The 19,305-nt window shown below is 41.2% G+C and overlaps 1 protein-coding gene across 6 annotated transcripts; it reads left to right on the top strand.

The window, feature by feature from the left end:
* Positions 1-4,497: 4,497 nt before the first annotated feature.
* CCSAP (centriole, cilia and spindle associated protein) lies at positions 4,498-18,962 on the top strand. Of its 6 annotated transcripts, none has more exons than XR_009153168.1 (5): positions 4,498-5,665; positions 9,999-10,298; positions 12,068-12,257; positions 12,751-12,797; positions 15,249-15,387. XR_009153168.1 is itself a non-coding variant. In XM_058166636.1 (4 exons), the coding sequence occupies exons 1-3, from the start codon at positions 5,296-5,298 to the stop codon at positions 12,757-12,759; spliced, it is 666 nt and encodes a 221-aa protein (XP_058022619.1). In that variant the 5' UTR covers positions 4,500-5,295; the 3' UTR covers positions 12,760-12,797; positions 15,249-15,387. The 6 variants fall into 6 exon arrangements, 3 of the variants coding, with proteins under 3 accessions (XP_058022596.1, XP_058022619.1, XP_058022604.1); XR_009153169.1 differs by having other exon boundaries at positions 4,506-5,665; positions 9,999-10,285; XR_009153167.1 differs by lacking the exon at positions 12,751-12,797 and having other exon boundaries at positions 15,249-15,388.
* The last annotated feature ends 343 nt before the right edge of the window (positions 18,963-19,305 follow it).

Raw genomic sequence — 19,305 nt, 5'->3', positions numbered from 1 at the left:
TTCGTGATGTCTGAACACATTTAATTGCATTTCATTTGATATAGGGCAATGTGATTGTCGTCCCCAATTCAGGTCTGAGCCTGGTGCCAAAGCCCATGATGGACGCCAGACACAAGGTGCAGGTTTTCTGATTGCTTTTTATTGGAGTACTCCAAGGAAAAGAGCTCCTGGCCAAAATGCCAAGAACCAAGAATTAAGAAAGCTTTATACATATTCACTGAAAGCGAAGGCGGGACAAGGCGAGATAATAAGAAATATCATCTAATAAACATTTTAGTAATAATTCTACAATTTGTTCTATTGGTCTCTAGCCATCCCTATTCCTAAACATTGGCTAATGAATGCCCCAGGAGTTATCTAATACAGGGCTCTCCAACCTTGGTCCCTTTAAGACTTGTGGACTTCAACTCCCAGAGTCCCTCAGCCAGCTTTGCTGACTCAAAAGTTTGCTGACTCTGGGAGTTGGTCCACAAGTCTTAAAGAGACCAAGGTTGGAGACCCCTGCTCTAAATCCATTTTTTTTTTGGCACAGAGAAAGTTATTTTTTTTAATCCCCAATAAAAAAAAATGCCTTTCCAGTGACATTTATAAAATTTCAAGCAATTTAGGCTATTGCAGGGGTCTCCAACTTTGGTCCCTTTAAGACTTGTGAACTTCAACTCCCAGAGTTCCTCAGCCAGCAAAGTTGGCTGAGAAACTCTGGGAGTTGAAGTCCACAAGTCTTAAAGGGACCAAGGTTGGAGACCCCTGATCTAATGCACATTTAATTGGCTGCAGGGCATCTGTATTCCTAATTTTTGATGAGGCCTGCAAGTTGTCTAACTGTTGTTACTTTTATCAGTTTTCTAACTACCCAGAATTGTTACAAGATTTACACATGCATATTTCCTGTAGATAAGCATTCTTTGTTCTTGCCAGACACACTCCCCAATTACAGGCTTCCCGATTTACTTTCAAATGTGTATCATAACCTGGCTTTATTTTAGCATACAGCTCATCATCATCATGGCGTCATTACGTGTCGTATCACAACTGTTTTCCCCCTTCACTAAACCGGGTGTGGGCATGGGCCGCACGTGATGCATCCGGCCCATGGGCCCTGAGTTTGACACCCCTAATATAGGGCTTGCAAAAATTAGAGGGAGGTGTGGTGACTCAGCAGTTTAGCTTATTGGCTGGAAAGCTGGCAGTTCAGGTTCAAGGCCTGAGCTCTGCATGACAGGGTGGGCTCCAATCCTTGTCCCAAACTGTCAAACTAGCAGTTCAAAAGCATACAAATGCAAGCAGATGAATAGATACCACTTCAGAGAGAAGGTATCAGTGCTCATGATGTCATGCTAAAATGTGATTTCCCCCCCCCCCCTTATGTTTAATTGTTTCTCATTCTTGAAGACTTCCTGGATAAAACCCTCAAGTTTTTTCAGAAGTGGCTTGCCATTGCCTCCTTCCTAGAGCTGAAAGAGAGAGTGACTTACCCAAGATCACCCAGCTGTATTTGTGCCCAAGGCAGGACTAGAACTCAAGGGTTGTAGCCTGATGCCTTAACCATTACTACACCAAAGCAGTTCTCTATAAATTCAATATTCGTTGGATTGAATACCCAATCATGCTCATCAAAGACAACATAATAGTGGTAAAAATACCGGGCAGTTTTGCGTTATACTTTTCTAGCTGAACTCAGTTGGAATGTCTATCCAACATTCTCAGAAAAGGAAGAAGATCTGTAGGAAATAAGATGACAAAGAAAACATAGCATTGCATGAATAAATTAAGAAGACATGACCCATACATCCCAAATACCTTGTATGGAGGTATCTCAAATGTAGGGTCACTAGGGCAGTTTTTTTGTGCTCCTGCTGCAAAGCAAAAGCTGCCAGCTTGCTCTAAAAAAAAACCAAGGGGTGCTTTCAGTAGGATGCCTCATGCCTGCAATTTTACAATTTCCTCAGAAGCATTTTGGAAATGATTTGTTGTTCTTCACCTCCAGGATATTTTCTAATTTTAGCCTAATCTAGTGCAAAGCAGGGCTCTTATTGCTTAACTTTCTCAGGATTAACCAAGGTTGGATAATTGCTATTTTATGAAGAAAGTCTTTCCAGCAAAGTTCTTTGGGAGTTGAGCCCTCCTTTTTCAGCAAGGACTGATGAAGGATTTTCATTCGGGATTAAAGGATCTCACTTCTCCCAGCTCCTGGTGCCCACTTCCTTCTGTTAGAAATGGGAAAGCTTTTGCATTTCCAAATCTCTAAAAATGTTTTGCTAGTGTAAAAATGTTTCCTTGTGTGTCCAATCACACTTGGCCAATAAAAATTCTATTCTATTCTATTCTATTCTATTAAAGCCTTTCCAGATGATTGTTCATTTTCTGAGTCAACGTAAAATGTCCTGAAATCCCCCAGCCACACAAAACAACGAAGATGCATTCAAAACGGTCCAGCCGTTCAGAGGCTGATCGGACACTAGTTAGATCCTATACTAGGACCTACCTAGTGGCACTGAGGGAAGCGAGGCGTTGCTACGCCTCCTCCCTCATTGCGTCGGCAGATAACCGCCCAGCTGCCCTGTTTCGGGTGACCCGCTCCCTCCTTCACCAGGGGGAGCGGGATGACCCGTTGCAGGGACGTGCTGAGGAGTTTAACGGTTATCTATACGATAAAATCGTTCAGCTTAAGGACGGTCTGGACCAAAATTGTGGCGATTCGGATGGGGCGTCCGAGGGCGGTCTTGGTGATGTTGTCTGGGATGAGTTTGACCCTGTGACTCCCGAGGACATGGACAGGTTGCTGGGTAGACTGAATGCCACCACGTGTTTACTGGACCCGTGCCCCTCCTGGCTGGTGCTGGCCACTCAGGAGGTGACACGAGGCTGGCTCCAGGGATTACGAGTGCTTCCTTGTTGGAGGGAGTCTTCCGCCGCCTTGAAAGAGGCGGTGGTGAGGCCCTCCTCAAGAAGCCTTCCTGACCGGCTGTTTTAGGTAATTATCGTCCGGTCTCCAACCTTCGCTTCGCGGCGAAGGTTGTAGAGAGTATGGTGGCATATCAGTTTCCCCTGCACCTGGAGGAAACTGTCTATCTAGACCCGTTCCAGTCCGGTTTCCGGCCCGGTTACAGCACTGAGACGGCTTTGGTCGCGTTGGTGGATGATCTCTGGAGGGCCAGGATAGGGGTTGTTCCTCTGCCCTGGTCCTATTAGACCTCTCAGCGGCTTTTGATACCATCGACCATGGTATCCTGCTGCGCCGGTTGGGGGGATTGGGAGTGGGAGGCACCGTTTATCGGTGGTTCTCCTCCTATCTCTCCGACCGGTCGCAGACGGTGTTGACGGGGCAGAGGTCGGCCCGGCGCCTCACTTGTGGGTGCCGCGGGGTCGATCTCTCGCCTTCTGTTCAACATCTATATGAAGCCGCTGGGTGAGATCATCAGTGGTTTCGGTGTGAGGTACCAGCTGTGCGCTGATGACACTCAGCTGTACTTTTCCACACCGGCCACCCCAATGAAGCTATCAAGTGCTGTCCCGGTGTTTGGAAGCCGACGGGTCTGGATGGGGAGAAACAGGCTCAAGCTCAATCCCTCCAAGACAGAGTGGCTGTGGATGCGGCATCCCGGTACAGTCAGCTGAGTCCACGGCTGACTGTCGGAGCGAGTCACTGGCCCCGATGGAGAGGTGCGCAATTTGGGCGTTCTCCTGGATGAACGGCTGTCTTTTGATGAACACCTGACGGCCGCCTCCAGGAGAGCTTTCCACCAGGTTCGCCTGGTGCGCCAGTTGCGCCCCTTTCTAGACCGGGATGCCCTATGCACGGTCACTCACGCCCTTGTGACGTCTCGTCTGGATTACTGCAATGCTCTCTACATGGGGCTCCCCTTGAGGGGCATCCGGAGGCTACAGTTAGTCCAGGATGCAGCTGCGCGGGTGATAGAGGGAGCCCCTCGTGGCTCCCGAATGACACCTATCCTGCGCAGGCTGCACTGGCTGCCTGTGGCTTTCCGGGTGCGCTTCAAGGTTTTGGTGAACGTCTTTAAAGCGCTCCATGGCATAGGGCCGGGCTACTTACGGGACCGCCTGCTGCTACCGAATACCTCTCACCGACCCGTGCGCTCTCACAGAGGGACTCCTCAGGGTGCCGTCGGTAGCGACAGTGTCGTCTGGCGACGCCCAGGAAGGGCCTTCTCTGTGGGGCTCCCGCCTCTGGAACGACCTCCCCAGGACTTCGTCAACTTCCGGACCTCCGAACCTTTCGCATGAGCTTAAAACTTACTTATTTATCTGCGCTGGCCTGGGTTAGTTTTTAAATTTATGGGTTTTTAAATGGGTTTTAGTTTTAAATTTTAATTGTGGCCAATTTTAATAAGTTTTTTAAGTGTATTTTAAACTGTATTTATATATTGTCTATTTTACTTGGCTGTGAACCGCCCTGAGTCCTTCGGGAGAAGGGCGGTATACAAATTTAATAAATAAATAAAATAAAATAAAAAAAGAATGATGAAAAGAAAATATATTTGTACAAAGCTAATCTGGTGCAAAGGTGAAATGGTGCCCAGATAAACTGCACCTCTGCTATCACTTGTTGTGGCACCCACATTTTGTGGTTGTGCTCAGTGGGTGCGTTTTTACAGGAGGGGAGGGGGGAATACTATAGAAGAGGGAGATGTATTAGCATCCCAGATAAAAACATCAGAATTAAGCACCAACCTGCTATAATGCTAGGGTGCAATCATATACCTTAGACAACCCACGTACAACGACAACATTTTCGAGCTAACACGACGACGGTGATGCTTTAAGCCACTACGTAGTGCGTAAATGGCTCCAAATACTAAACTGCATGATGGCCTGGATCACGTGCGATAGATACCAGAGACACTTTTTATAGTAGCAGCTGCACTGGTAAATGGTTCAGATCTGGGGATTACAAAGAGAGTTAAGTTCCGTTTCCGGAGCGAAATCGAAGAGAACTGCTGTTGCTACCTTCCTCTTTATTTAATTAGACCGTCTCTTCCCCATCACCCCACTCCATTAAACTGCCGAGAAAGCAGCATGTTACCGCCTTGGATGTTTTCGAAGAGCTTAAAAGCCTGCTTTATGACGTAGGCACAGAACCTCCAACTCGTACGTCGATTGGCTAAAGGGAGCGGAGGCGGATACAGAACGTTGCTGTTTGTGTTTAAACGTTCCAGCGGGAGGGTGGGGTGAAGAGCATGAAATAGGAGTGCTTTTTTTTTTCCGGGCGGTGATCAATTCCCCAACCAGAGGGAGAGATCCCGCGGAGCAGCTTGGATTGAGAGGCGATTCGCTATGGTGCCGTCGCGGTGCGTGAAAAGCGAGTACATGAAGTGCTTTAAAGAACCGAAATGGGAGGCGTGCGGCCCCTGCTACCAGGAGTTACTGCGCTACCGCCTGAGTCGACGCCTCTTGGAACAGGCGCATCGGCCTTGGTTTTGGGACGACTGGGAGCAGGACAGCAGCCTGAACGGAAGCAGCGGCAGCTCCCCATCGTCCCAGGGCACTTCCAGCCCTCCAGTTATCCGGCAGCCAGAGGAAGAAGCGGCGCATCCTGCAGGGGAAATCGAAGCCCACAGCGGCGATCCGGGCCTCGATAGGATCAGCGCGCCCGGAGAGGATGTGGCTTCCAGTCCGGAGCCGGCGGAATCCCCCGGCGGACCCGGTATGTACTCCGATGCCTGGGAAATGAAGGATGGGCCGGGGTGGTGGGATGGCGGTAAACAAGTCTGTTGGGAGTGACTCAGTGGCGTTCATACAGTCGAGGCGGTGGGGCTGAGCTTTGGGCTCCGCAGCTCAGGGCTCTCTCTCTCTCTCCCAGGCCTTCAGTCATTAAGAGAAGCAGAAAAACAAAAACAAAAGCCTCGATCCACGGCAGAATCGACCCGGGTCCCTCGAGGGACTCTGCATTTGTCTAAGGCAACCAAAGCGATGGATCCGAGCGCAGAGGACAGGTGGAATCGAACTGCAGACAGGCTAGGCTCGAACCGACTTAGAAAACGAGGGCAGCACTCTTATGTACAGTATAGGCAGGGAAAGAGATTTTTTTAAAAAAATAAAATAAAATAAAAATAAAAGCCCGACTTTTCCTTTCCGGACGCAATTTGTCTGAATTTTTGCAGCCCCTGATGCAACCTCCTGCGCGGCCTTGGAGAATACTCGATCCATCGCCGCTACCTCTTCTTCCCTGAGAGCCGCTGGTGTGTGCCTCTAGGCCGGGTACCGGAGCAGCTCTGCTCCCTCGGGTGAGGATGAGGCGGGGTGGGGGGGCGAGAGAGCCCTCCCCCAAGGCTCTGCAATGACCTTGAGCGGATCGCTAGGCCGTTTGCTTCGGGAAAACAGGCTCTCTGCGGTCGGTTTGCCCGGGGGCGGGGGGCGCTGGGAAGCCACTTGGCCCCAGGACTTGCTTTCAAGGGGGCTTCCTTCGTGCAGCGGAGCCAGACCTCCGTCTCCGAAGCGGGAGCGGAGTTTTTAAATCGACCGAATTGCGAGGTTTTGGCTTGATGCATCATCTCTCGCTTTACGCTCTTTCGTGCAGGGGCTGTTGGTAGGGAACGGGTAGGCGTTAGGACCTAGCGGCCTTTCCTGCTTTCTTTGACGTCGGTCTCTTGCCACTGAGCGCGGATTATGGCCGAGTTCTCCTAATGAGACCCCATCTGGCAGGGAACGGGCGAAGGCGGATCTGCCTTTTCTTTTTCGCAGGGCGTTGCTTCCACACCCCACCTGCGGGAACCCGACTGGTGGGAGGAAGCTGCTCTGGCCTTGTGTGGGAAAGCTTTAATCCATATGGCTTGGGTGACCTTATTGCAAGGTGGCAGCTGGCTGGGTTGGAGATCTAATCACCCAGGGACCAACTGCTAAACTTTGATTTCCTCCCTTCCTCCTTTAATTTTTTGTTTGAGCTTCAACCCTAATTAGGATCCATTTCTCTCTCTCTCTCTCTCTCTCTCTCTCTCTCTCTCTCTCTGGAAGGAGAATATGTGGGTATACAGTTCTGGCCTTGTATTTGTTGCTATGTATTTCAGCATGTTCCTGAACTGTAAAGATCTTTCTTCATTATAACTGGTCTGGGCTTTGTAGATTAAACACTGTCAAATGGCCTTATTTGAGTGGTAAAACAAGCTTCCTTTAAAGGTAAATAAAAGGTAAGCCCCTTCCTTTCTCTAAGCCATTAACTAACCCTACTAACCCAACAGATTGACTGCTCTGAATCCAAGCTGGATGTGGATCAGATTTTGAAAGCAATTGGTGCTAAAATCAATAGGCTTACTTGTGCCTAATTCTTAGCTTGGTTGACTTCCAGTCTCCAGAATTTATCAATCTTAAAAGAAGATGGAACTCTCATTTATTTCATATGTTTGATAATGCCATCAGGACAGAATCTTCTCAGGGCAACTTACAACAAATGCAATCAATACACCCAGGGGTGAAATCCAGCAGGTTCTGACAGGTTCGGGAGAACCGGTAGTGGAAATTTTGAGCAGTTCGGAGAACCTGTAGTGGAAATTTTGTGTAGTTTGGAGAACTGGCAAATACCACCTCTGGCTGGCCCCAGAGTGGGGTGGGAATGGAGATTTTGCAGTATCCTTCCCCTGCCATGCCCACCAAGCCACACCACACCCACCAAGCCACGCCCACAGAACCGGTAGTAAAAAAAAATTGGATTTCACCACTGAATACACCCATAGTTGGAATTATACATCATAATGCAAAACCACATAAATAATCACCTTCAATTAATTTGAAATATATTTCAATCTACCATGCTTCATCAGAACATCTAACAGCTATTTGAAACTCTTCAAAGCCAGCCTCTTATTATCATGAAAAGAATAAATAGATAATAGTAATAAAGTAAGTATCCTATTTTGAAACTCAGTCAAATGACTATCATATAGAGAGATAAACAACATCAAGGAAGTTAGCAGAAGAGCCAAGTATTTATCAATTTACATACGTCATGCTCCTAACAAAGCCAGACTGTGACAGCCTATCTTTGACTAGGGAATTCATAGTGTCTGAAACCATTTCCATGGTTTGCAAAATTGGCAGCACAATTTCCTACTTTTAAGATGGGAAACATCATAAGTGTAGCCCTTTAGTATGCTTAACATAACTCAACAAACATTCCTCAATCAATCTCTTAAAGCCTAGAGGAGAAAACTGTAAGAAATCTCAATTTTGTCTCATGCCTGCCCCTAAAATAATTCAATGTGCTGTTCAGCTGCCAAAATATTGTTCACCATGGTCTCAAACACGTCTTTGATTGACCTTAAAAACAGAAATCCCACCCCCCTTGATGACACAGTATATTTTCTGACTCACTTGGAATTATATTAGCTATAAGAGTTGTGGTGGCTCAGTGGTTAGAATGCAGTACTGCAGGATAATTCTACTGACTGCCAGCAGTTAGATTGTCATTGGCTCCAGGATTACTTAGCCTTCCATTCTTCTGAGGTCGGTGAAATGAGGACCCAGATTGTTGGGGGAAATATCTTGACTATGTAAAATGCTTAGAGAAGGCTGTAAAGCACTATGAAGTGGTATAACTGTCTTAAGTCTAACTGCTATTGCTATAGGTCCACTCAAAGTTTAGCTTCGGTCCATTTGTGAACTACATTGTTGAGACTAGCACTTACTTTACTGGTAGATAGAAACCAATTTTACAAATAGGCTCTGAAATGCTAATATTATGAAATACGGTTCTCTTTCCATAGAATCTGCAAAATAGAACAAATGGAAAACACGTGTACAATCGATATATTATCGGCATATATGATTATAAATGATAGTAGGCAGAATGATCACTGGGCAAATTTTCAGTATAGTGTTGCTAATTGTTTAAAGATGATGTTATATGATACTGGCTTAGAGGACCCTTAGTCATCTTGCTGATGTCAGACTGATACAGTGGCCATTATTATATTTCTAATGTTAAAACTTGTTTAAGTAACCTTCTGTTACTCCCAATTATATGACTGAAGCATAGCCTTCCCCATAGGTTTTCAATAATAAGAATCACCTTTATACAACATATACTCAAGAAGTGCAGTAGATTCTCAGATAAGATTGGTGATTTTCAAATTGAAACACAGCTTGCTGCTTATGTAAGTCATTGCCATGGTAGCATGAATTTTAAAAGTTGCATAAGCTTTTAGATGCCAGCCAAAAATAAGCAGGATTTGCAGATTTTTCTAGGATTTGTAACACAGTCCCAAATGGCAGCAGCCAAGATGGAAGGGACACTTTTTCCCCCTCACATGGCACAATCTGTGGTCCCTCTGATCTGCAGTCTGCTTGGGGAGAAGTACTGGAATATTGTATGACCATTTCTGCATGTCCTTCCTTTCCTGTTACAGCTTTACTGATTGGTTTAGAATCAGATCTAACTCTGGTTCACTTCTCCATTCACCTTTGAGGTTTGGAGCAATACTATTTCTCAGACTAACCTATCTCACAGGATTGTTGGGAATTAAAGAAAATGGGAGGGATGATCAAATGATTGAGAGCCACGTTGGCACAGTGGTGAGAATGCAGTACTGCAGGCTACTTCTGCTGATTGCCAGCTGCCTGCAATTTGGCAGTTCGAATCTCACCAGGCTCAAGGTTGACTCAGCCTTCCAACCTTCCAAGGTTGGTAAAATGAGGACCCAGATTGTTTGGGGCATTATGCTGACGTTGTAAATTGCTTCGAGAGGGCTGTAAAGCACTGTGAAGCAGTATATAAGTCTAAGTGCTATTGCTATTGTCTCCTTGGGAAAGGGAAATTAAATGAATGAATAGGATGAATAGAAACAGCTATTTCTCCTAAGGTGCAAATGTGGCATAAGAGAGTTAAAATGGGCCACCTTGCATTCTAAGTTTGCAATGGCTATAAAGAGGGAACTGCTTCCTTCAATTCCAAATCAATCAAAAGAGTTATGCTGCAAAAATAGAGGGATTCATTGTGTGTACTTTGGGCAGGCTAAAACAATGTTCACTTGTCATTTTCTTCCCAGAGGTTGATGTTCAAGAACAATCAGCAGGGAAGGCTATTGTCAAGAAAGATGAAAGGAAAACTGCAGGGAAACAAATCGACAGCTCAAGTGGTCCGCAAAAGCAGCCTTTGAGTCAGAAGAGTGCCTCCGGCAGGCAAGGTGACAAAAAAGGAGCCAAAAACCCACAAAGGACAGAAACAACATTTGGAATAAAACACCCATTTGCTTTGTATGGTTGGGGTGAAAAGCAGACTGACACAGGCAGTCAGAAGACACACAATGTCCGGGCATCTGCTTCAGTGAATGAAGTAAGCGAAAGAAGTATGTGTTTTAGGAAGATACTGGCTGGGGAATTCTGGGAATTGAAGGCTACCCATATTAAAGGTGCCAAGTTTGAAAAACACTGGTCTAAATATTTGGCTTTATGCTAGCCCTGTGTTAGGCAGGGTATTTGCGGTTCAAGATGAACTAGCATTTTGCTGCATCCCTGCCTTTGTGCCATGGGATGCTGAACACAGTCAGATGTAAACTTTTTTGAAATAAAACTTTTTATTGTGTTACTTATTGGATAGGATATCTAGGACATGTGGATCTAAGTTTTGGATTGTTTCTCTCATATTGAGGTCCCTGTGTGAAGCTACTTTGTACCCCTGCTTTATAAGAGCAGGCCCACCTTTGTCCAAAGACAGTCACACCGGGAGATAGAAAAATCTTTGGATGTGGTTTTTGCCTATCCTTTTGGCCTAGATTGGCACTTACTTGTTTGCTGCTAATGCACTTGTCTAGAGTAACAAGGCCCATATTAGCTTTTTGCTGGCCCATTATTCCAGTGTGAAAAGAATGTAATTATCAAGGGATTAATAATCCTATTATTATAAAATTAATAATCACAGGAAATTCTTTATTTCAAATTAACTTTATTTCTCTTACTGTCTCAGCTATCCCTTAATCATTAACCCAAATCCATGATCCACTGAGACCAGAAATTATGTGAAATACCTTGCAACAGTAGATTGCTAAACCTCACCTCTGCTAAGTTATCAACTGAGAATAGCAAAACCAAACACCAAAATCAAGTCCCTGGACAAGAGTAATTGATCAGACAAAAAACCTGTTCAGTCACACTTCCCCACACTTATAAACCAGGCTGCCCAGACAACCATCTACACAACAAAAGCAAACCAATAGGCAGCAGAAAAGACAAATAAAATTGACCTTTTGACAGTCACATATTAGAACCAGCACAGGCACACACCGTTGCCCCACCCCAAGTCACACCAAAGACCAGTCCCCCCCTATAAAACAAATACTCTATATCCCATTTTCTCTGTAACTGCCCCCAGGAGCAAACGTCTTTGCTTTTGGGAATAAATGGATCACCTCCTTTCCACCAGCAGCAGGCCTTGCGTCATGTTTGCTTGCAATATCCAATTTTGGAAAAATTTCTTTGAACATCAGATTGCCTGCATTTTTGTTGTCGTTTAAGACTGCTGCCGTTTTTGAAATGTCTACAACTTGAAATTAAGATCCTTGTTTCCATGGCCCATAACAATGTATTAAATTAAATTGGGTGTAGGGGACTGAAAAATTATTGCCTTGGTTATGGGGCAAGAATTTCCTGTGCCAAGCTTGCTTTCCCTTCAAAGGGGTAGGATATGTTTTTAAAGAGGATGGTATGATGGTAGCATTCCTGCAACTTTTTTGGAGCCAAAATGTTTTCATCATCTAAATCTGTATTTATTTTTAAATTATGATTCCTTTTAAAAAGAGCTCCCCCACCCGGGTAGTTTGGAAATAACAGCCTTGCTGGGTCATATCCAAACCTATCTAATTCCAGTTCCCCCAGTGGCAAGCCAGTTCCCATGGGAAGCCTGCAAGTAGTATCTGGAAGCCTGTTAATTTGCTTGATACGGGAGGCATTGTCTTGCCCCAGAAGAGACACTCTGAAAGCATAATTGATTGTTTCCTTGGGCTGTTATGTTAAAATGTCTGGTACAAAATGGGACTCTAAATCCTTGTTTCTTGTTGATTCTGGTTTAATGAAAAGTTTATTTTTGTTTTTTGTTGTTGTTTTTTGGCTGCCATTTCAGTGCTGCTGTGGAAGGAACTCTCGATGCTAGAATTATGACTTAGCCCCTATCAAAATCAGCATAAGATATATGTAAAAAACAGCAGTCAGGATGAGGATGAGACAGGATGAGCGCAAGTTTAGGAATGGCACAAAACACTGAAGTGCTGATGACACCACCTTGATAGGAACTTGAGTGCCATTGAGAAGCTGTAAGTTCTTGCAAAATAATGTTACTGTACTTCTGAGAGCAATGTGAAGAAAAGAAAGCAGAAAAAAATCTAACAACTATATAGCGATTAATCCTCTATGTATGCTAGTTTAATCAACTAAAATTAATAATGGCATGTTAAATAAAGATTACATATAAATGAACTTGAACCAATTTCCAGATGTCCATGTGATATAATGGCAATACTCAAGTAAAATTAGTGGTACCTATAGTAAGGACTGATCAAAAGATATGCATTTTTGCTCGGAAAATGTGAGAGACCATGGAGTTTGACCGAGAAGTACGTTTATACAGTATTTATGAACAGATAAGGTATTTGTACAAAACAGGGAATTCAGCCAAAGATATTTCAGCTTCATAGGTTCTGTAATGAATTACTGTAGCTTGTTATCTCTGTTCTTCCTTTCCTGTGAATTAGCCTGCACGCTAGGACATCTTCTAATAACGATATTTTTTATGTTCATCCAAATTAGAAAACTTAATAGCTTGGAAACAAGAGGGAACGTAAAATAAAATTGAAGTGAGTTGATGATATTGTTTTGTTCTTTAGCTATTAACCACAGCTTTCTAATTTGGAAAATAATGGGACAATACATGCTGTTAACAGAAGAGCTTCTTGATTGTAGTTGGCCTAGTCCAAAAAGCAGATATAGTGTATGGATGAAGAAATTCATATTCTGACTTATTAAGCTGAACTATGATTATCTAAGCATGCATAATATTGTCTAAAACATCATACTGCCTGAATAAAAGCAGAGCTATCCATAACTAAGATCTTTTGCACACCCTTAATATATCCATTGATCTTAGTTGAGTAATGTTTCATAGTGTGCCCATGCCATATGTTCATACCTGTTTGAAAAGCTAACAAACAAGAATCGTATATGTTTTTGGTCCTGGGCCCAATCTTAAATAAGAATAAATACAATACAATGGAAATAATCTATCAAGGAGTTGTAACTTGAATGCAAGGTAGCAAAGCCCCTTCCTCAATTCCTAATTTGTGAAAGCCAGGAACCCAGATAATAATATCTGAACTTCAGGGTGGATTCAGAAGCAAACTGTTCTCCTATAGTGTTCTGCAACTTTAAGGATTAAAATGTAGAGACAATTTGTGAACATAGATCCCAGTTGATCACTGCCCCTCCCCCCATTTTTTAAATACCTAGCTGATACTTTATATATCACGGGTGTCAAACTTGATCGCATCACTTGACATATCATGACTTTTTTGCCTTTGTGGAGTCAGGGTGGGTGTGTCCTAAGCGTGATGCATCCGGCCTACCGGCTGCCAGTTTAACAGGCCTGTTATATAGGCTTTCTGTTGCAACTCTTGGTTTGAGTTATCAGCAGGTGACTGAAATCCACACTGGTGAAAAGTCAGTTCATATTGGTCAAAGGGAATCCAGCAAATTTGCTACTAGTTTTAGATAAGATTGGGAATTTAGGATCCAGTTTTGGCCATATAAAAGTATTGATTGCTGTGAAAATCATATTTCTTGCTTTTATGTAGCCCCAGAATTAGCCTTGGCATTCTAGTGAAGTACTTCAGAATCTTCCTTGTTAAATTACTAACTAGTGTATTGTTTATGGAGATTCTCAGTCATCCAGGTCATGGTTGTCCCAAAGGTGCTTTTTCAAAAGGCAACCGGACAGACCAGTTGCCTTTTGAAAAAAGCACCTTTGGGAAGAACTAGTATAATTTACTGTGTAATACATAATGCAAACAGAATCTAATGTATGAAAAGAGTAGTTGGAACATGTGCAAAGTAATGAGATGCAGTTTTTGAGTACTTTGGGATAGTGCATTATTTTCTGCTGAGTTTTAAAAATAGAAATAGTTAATTCTGGGTTCAGCAGCAAAAATATTGCACTTTAAATTGCACCAATCTCTTCCTAGAAGACTTTTTTTTAAAAAAAGTGAAAGAAACATTGTTTTTCTTAAGGAAAATGGATAACACAGCTGAATTGTTCAGCAAATGTGCTAATTGCTTTTTTTATTATTATTAAGGAAGACAATGTTTGGATTAAGGCAGAAGCAAGTCTTTCCTTGGGTTATTTTTGTTTCCAGTGAAAATTAATCTCTATTAAGAGAAGGGTACCAAAACAAGTAGCCTAGCACCCAGTATTTTTTAAATGGTATTGTACTATTATTTCATAACATTCTATATATTCTATATCAAACCATAAATTTTGTGTGCTTTTATCAAGATGTCTGTATGTCCAATGCTACTTTATAGGCACAGTTCACCTATTAATATTGTAGTTTTTAATTTTATTTTTCTTAGGAACGTATCTATTCAGCATATTTATTTCTATGATTTCTGGACTTCTGGAATAAACAGTTTTTTATTTTTCTGTTTAGCTCCTCTCATAATGTAGCTAAAATTATTAGTTATGATGCTGATGGGTCTTAATTATATATTAATTAATTAATTATATATTAATTAATTATACTAATTATATTTTGACAGGGAACTGTTCAGAGTTGGTTGAAAGATAAATGGCTATATAAATGTTTAAAATAAATAAAAAATAAAGCAATTAGGCAGTGCTAGTAAATATTAACAGAAATCCTAGCATAGAATATCTATTGGTTGATAACTCCAGGAGTAATCATTCATGAAATCGAAAAGCAAAATAGGGATACTACTTTGCATATTTTGTGCAAATGTTATGAAGTAGGATTTAACAGTTGAATTTAATAAGCCACCTCTTACTAAAATATACATAAAAGGAATCTTATATAATGCAGTATTTTTCAAACTTGGCAACTTTAAGATGTGTGGAATTGCTGGCTGGGGAATTCCGGGAGCTGAACTCCACACATGTTAAACTTGCCAAGTTTGAAAAGCGCAAATATATCAAAATTCCAAATTAGTATTTAGAAGACTGTTTGACTTTCATCAAGTAATTTCAAAGCTGTATTTTCTACAACCCCTCCCTCCCCATTTTTAAACTGTCTCTGCAGATACACGAATCTGCATTAAGAGCAAAGAACAGAAGACAAGTGGAAAAAAGGAAGCTACCACAAAGACGGATACACACAGCAGAAGTAGAAAGAATATGGCGAACCAAGCCTTCAGGTCCAGACAATCCATGGATGACAGAATACATGAGGTGTTACTCAGCACGAGCTCGGTGATTGGACTTCTAATCTTTTAAAAATTCAGAGTGCTTTGAAAACAACTAGGACACCAGTAGAAAACTCCAGACTATTATGCAAGGGTTTTCCATTTTTTATCAACGGGTTTTTCCAGCAGTTTGTTACATTTATTTATATTTTAACTACTTAACCTTTGCAGCAGCAGAAGATCCATATTGCTGAGAACTATATTTAACAATATAGGTCCCTTACTAGATTTATTTATTTATTTATTAAGGAAAATGTCAAGAATTGACCATCGGCCAAAAAAACTAAAATTGAGTAATAAATTTTTAAATAAAGCAAGTCAATATTTTCTTGAAACGGCTTTTTTCTCTATAGTTACAGAATTATACCAACCTTGTGCCAATAGAAAAGTGGTTGCACTAAAGTTACACTGAAAGCATCGAACTTTCAGTGCAATTTATTGTAAAACTAATCATAAAAACTTGACAGCAACGCATTTGTAAAGATTCTTTCTGGACAAATGAAGGTCTCATTAAATTATGATATGAGCTGATTGGCAATAATTTATAAAAGGACTGAACACTTTACAAACGAGCAGGTAAAAATGTTTTGTGGAAGCTGACCATTGGATTCCTTAGGCAACCCATTCATTGTTTCCTCGCTGGAACAGCCAAATCGAGGTTTTCGTTTATCCAGCTTAATCAAATCACAACGTGGACTAAAAGACGAGTTTTTGCATAGGTATCTGTTGAAGACCTATACCTGGAAATGTTAAAGAGGGTTTTTAGAACAAGAAAAACCTCCTTTTCATAAATGTATAGTGACTTTTGAGGTTTACATTCCTTCTGTAGATGTTGTGACCATACAAAATTGGATATTTTGGTGCAATAGATTAGTAATATCCTGTGTCTGTGGTTTGGAACATTTGCTATCATGAACCCATTGTACCAAATGACAGATAAAGACAATCGTTAACTATGATGGATTAATGAGTAGTTTGTAGAAAGTAAATGGTTTTAAACTTTTTTTTGTAGTAAAATGCTTCATTTTGAGTGGACTTAAATACATTCAGTGAACAGTTTTGTTAGATAAGGCTTCTGCACAGTGACTTTTATAACATTAAAACTCTGAATTTGTTTCTTTTGCCTGTTTAATCAAGCTGGGTTATACTCTGTCAAAACTCAGGTGACATTGCAAATTTTGCTGTACTCCAATGTACTACACATTTCTGGGTTTAATAAAGTGATTTTCTATAGAGGAAGAAGCCATTGGCAATCATGAAAGTGCAACATACTTGAAAGATTGTACCACAGAGTGAAACTATTTGTGATTTTTAACTTTGAAATAAAAGATTTTTCAATCTCAGTAACTCTTTCTTCAGCTCTTGGGGAAAAAATTGGCTTTAAAGATACAGAAAGTGCAGATCTTACTGTTGGTGTCATTAATCACCAACAATAAGGCTCATTTTTCAACTCATTTTTGTTCAGAACAAATTGTTCGTTCTGAAGAATAGGATATATTCATTATATTTAGATCCTGTCCTTTTTCCAGGAGCCAAGAAAAAGCCTGCATTCATTGCATTGCATCCCCCTTCAAATTACCCTGTGGGTGAGGGGCTGAGACTCCCTCCCCTCAAAACAGGTCTAAAGTAATCTAGTGTTTCCAGTGTTGTGGGAAGTGGAACTGCTTTCCAATCCAACATTTCAACCACTATACTACAAATGTCATTTTACCACTTCTATGGTTGCATATAGTGGCTTTATTTCCATCTATAGGTTGACGTGATTGAACTTTTTTTGGAATGGTAACTTGTTTCCTCAATCTTTATAGTATTCCTTCAGTTTATCAAATTAATGAATTTGAACAGTATGTGGCTTCAGTATAAAACATCTACCACTCATGTACCAGAGAGAGACTAGAAAATGTCAAGAAAATCCTAGGGCTTGGAAAAGTACCACAAAACCCACGCTCCAAAGGGCATCTTCAACACCAGCTTTTTGAGAATAGAACATGTACTATAACTATGCACTGCTGATTAGTGAGAAGTTGGAACAGAAGGTAAAAAATATCTGGAGAAATAGAACATCAAGCGCCCGGCTGAACACTGTTTCAATCTGCTGATTAGATAGAATTTTTTTTGTTTAATAAGCTTTAGTATGGGAACACAGTCATAAAATAAAGTGTGTAACTCTCTTTATCTAAATGCTGATTTATGCAGTTGTACTTCTTCCAAACAGTGGGTCTGTGCAGCTTTCGGTTGACAAATGCATGAACTTGCAAATGGCACTTTAATGTATATATCAACTATTCCAACAGATGTGTACTTTGAGATAATGTGCACTGTGGATATTTGCCTTTGTATGTACTTGTGTTCAAATATTTTCCCATATCTCAGTTGAACAATTATTCTTTTATTTAATGCATTTCTTACTCACTTTTGAAGAACGAAGTCTTCCTAACGAGCAAATGACCACTAACAAATGCTTCTTTTTCTTTCTCTCTCTTCACCATAGTAACGAGTGAATGTCTTTAATAAATTAAAGTTGCTTTTTCCCCTCAAGCTTCTCATGTGAAATCTTTTATATTTGCTACTTATGCTCTGGTAAGCCATAGTATATAAATATGAAATACAGACTAGACCACTAACATTAATGTTGGTTAAAATACAGCAGTAAATTAGGTAGATTTTAAGTGTCGAGAAGTTTCCTCTTGTGCCAACCTTAAAACCAGCAAAAAAATAACAGGATGCATATTCCTGCTGCTTGAAATACAGCCATTCTCAAAATTGCTACAAAAATCCTTGTTAGGTGCACTCTTCCCCCAGCTCTTAGCAGTGGTGCCTGCTTCAGTTAGAAATCGCTAATCTTAAACAGTAAATGCATTTAAAGTGAAATATAGACATCTACTGAAATCTTTGTTTATTCCAGAATGGCTTTAAAAATGAGCTGTAGTTTTTTTTCTCTTTAAGTGCACTGAGAGTAACTGCTAGAGATAAAACATTATATATTGGCTGGTGGAAGTAGAGCATACATTGTACTGACATTACTCCTTTCCATGTAACATCAACATTGGGAAGAATCTTATATGGGGCTGTATCAGTTTATGACTTAGGGTTAACTGGACCAGGATAATAGTATAGTCCTTCATGAAAAATAGCTCAAAGTCAAACCACAGTTTGCAGCTGAGGCAGATTACTGAGCCCTAAGAGATGTTGATCAAAGGGAAGGCATTTGGCTGAAAGCCATAAATTTGACAGTCACTGTTCCTATGTGCAATCTAAAAAGAATGAAGGAGTAAGAAGGTTAGAAATCAGAGGTATATATATTCTCAATTATTGGGAGCACTGAAATCACTTTAAAGCCTGAAAAAATTAAGCTTGGAGCAGTATATGACTTAGAATGTTTCTAAATGGTGTGTTTTTCTCATAATTTTGTGGTCTTTAAATGTAACTGTACTCACCATGATTTTGAACATGTGAATAAAAATGACTAGAAAAATTCAAACAAATCATATGGCTGTATTTAAATTATATATGTCAACTATCTTGACTACGTTCGAAGAAAAAATATGCAAGGTTTCAGAAATTTTAGAGATTAGACATCTCTCTTTCTTCACCTACTTCTTTAAGTAGCAGGCTCATCTCAATTAGAAAAGTTATTCTACTTTTAAGAGGTAAAATAGACCAGATAAACCTTCGTCAAATGGTTCCATGTTTATTTCCAGACTAGGAACAATGATCCACATCCAAATGACAATAGGCTGCATGCATGATTCAAGTTGCTATCAAGTGAGTTAGCTTGTTCTACAAAATATATCAATGCAGTATTTGTTATTTTGCATCAATTGTCATAATGCAAATGACATCATTTGCATAACTTGCAAATGGTGCACATTGCATAACATGCAAATGATGAAT

This window comes from Ahaetulla prasina, chromosome 1 (genome assembly GCF_028640845.1).
Source record: "Ahaetulla prasina isolate Xishuangbanna chromosome 1, ASM2864084v1, whole genome shotgun sequence".
Taxonomy (NCBI): domain Eukaryota; kingdom Metazoa; phylum Chordata; class Lepidosauria; order Squamata; family Colubridae; genus Ahaetulla; species Ahaetulla prasina.
The sequence above is the reverse complement of the archived record's forward strand: the minus strand, read 5'-3'. Positions and strand labels throughout refer to the sequence as shown.

Coding starts and splice junctions, on each gene's coding strand:
- CCSAP (XM_058166613.1), top strand. CDS start 5,296: ATGGTGCCGTCGCGGTGCGTGAAAAGCGAGTACATGAAGTGCTTTAAA. Junction 5,666..9,998: donor GGAATCCCCCGGCGGACCCG/GTATGTACTCCG, acceptor TTTTCTTCCCAG/AGGTTGATGTTCAAGAACAA. Junction 10,299..15,248: donor GAATGAAGTAAGCGAAAGAA/GTATGTGTTTTA, acceptor CTGTCTCTGCAG/ATACACGAATCTGCATTAAG.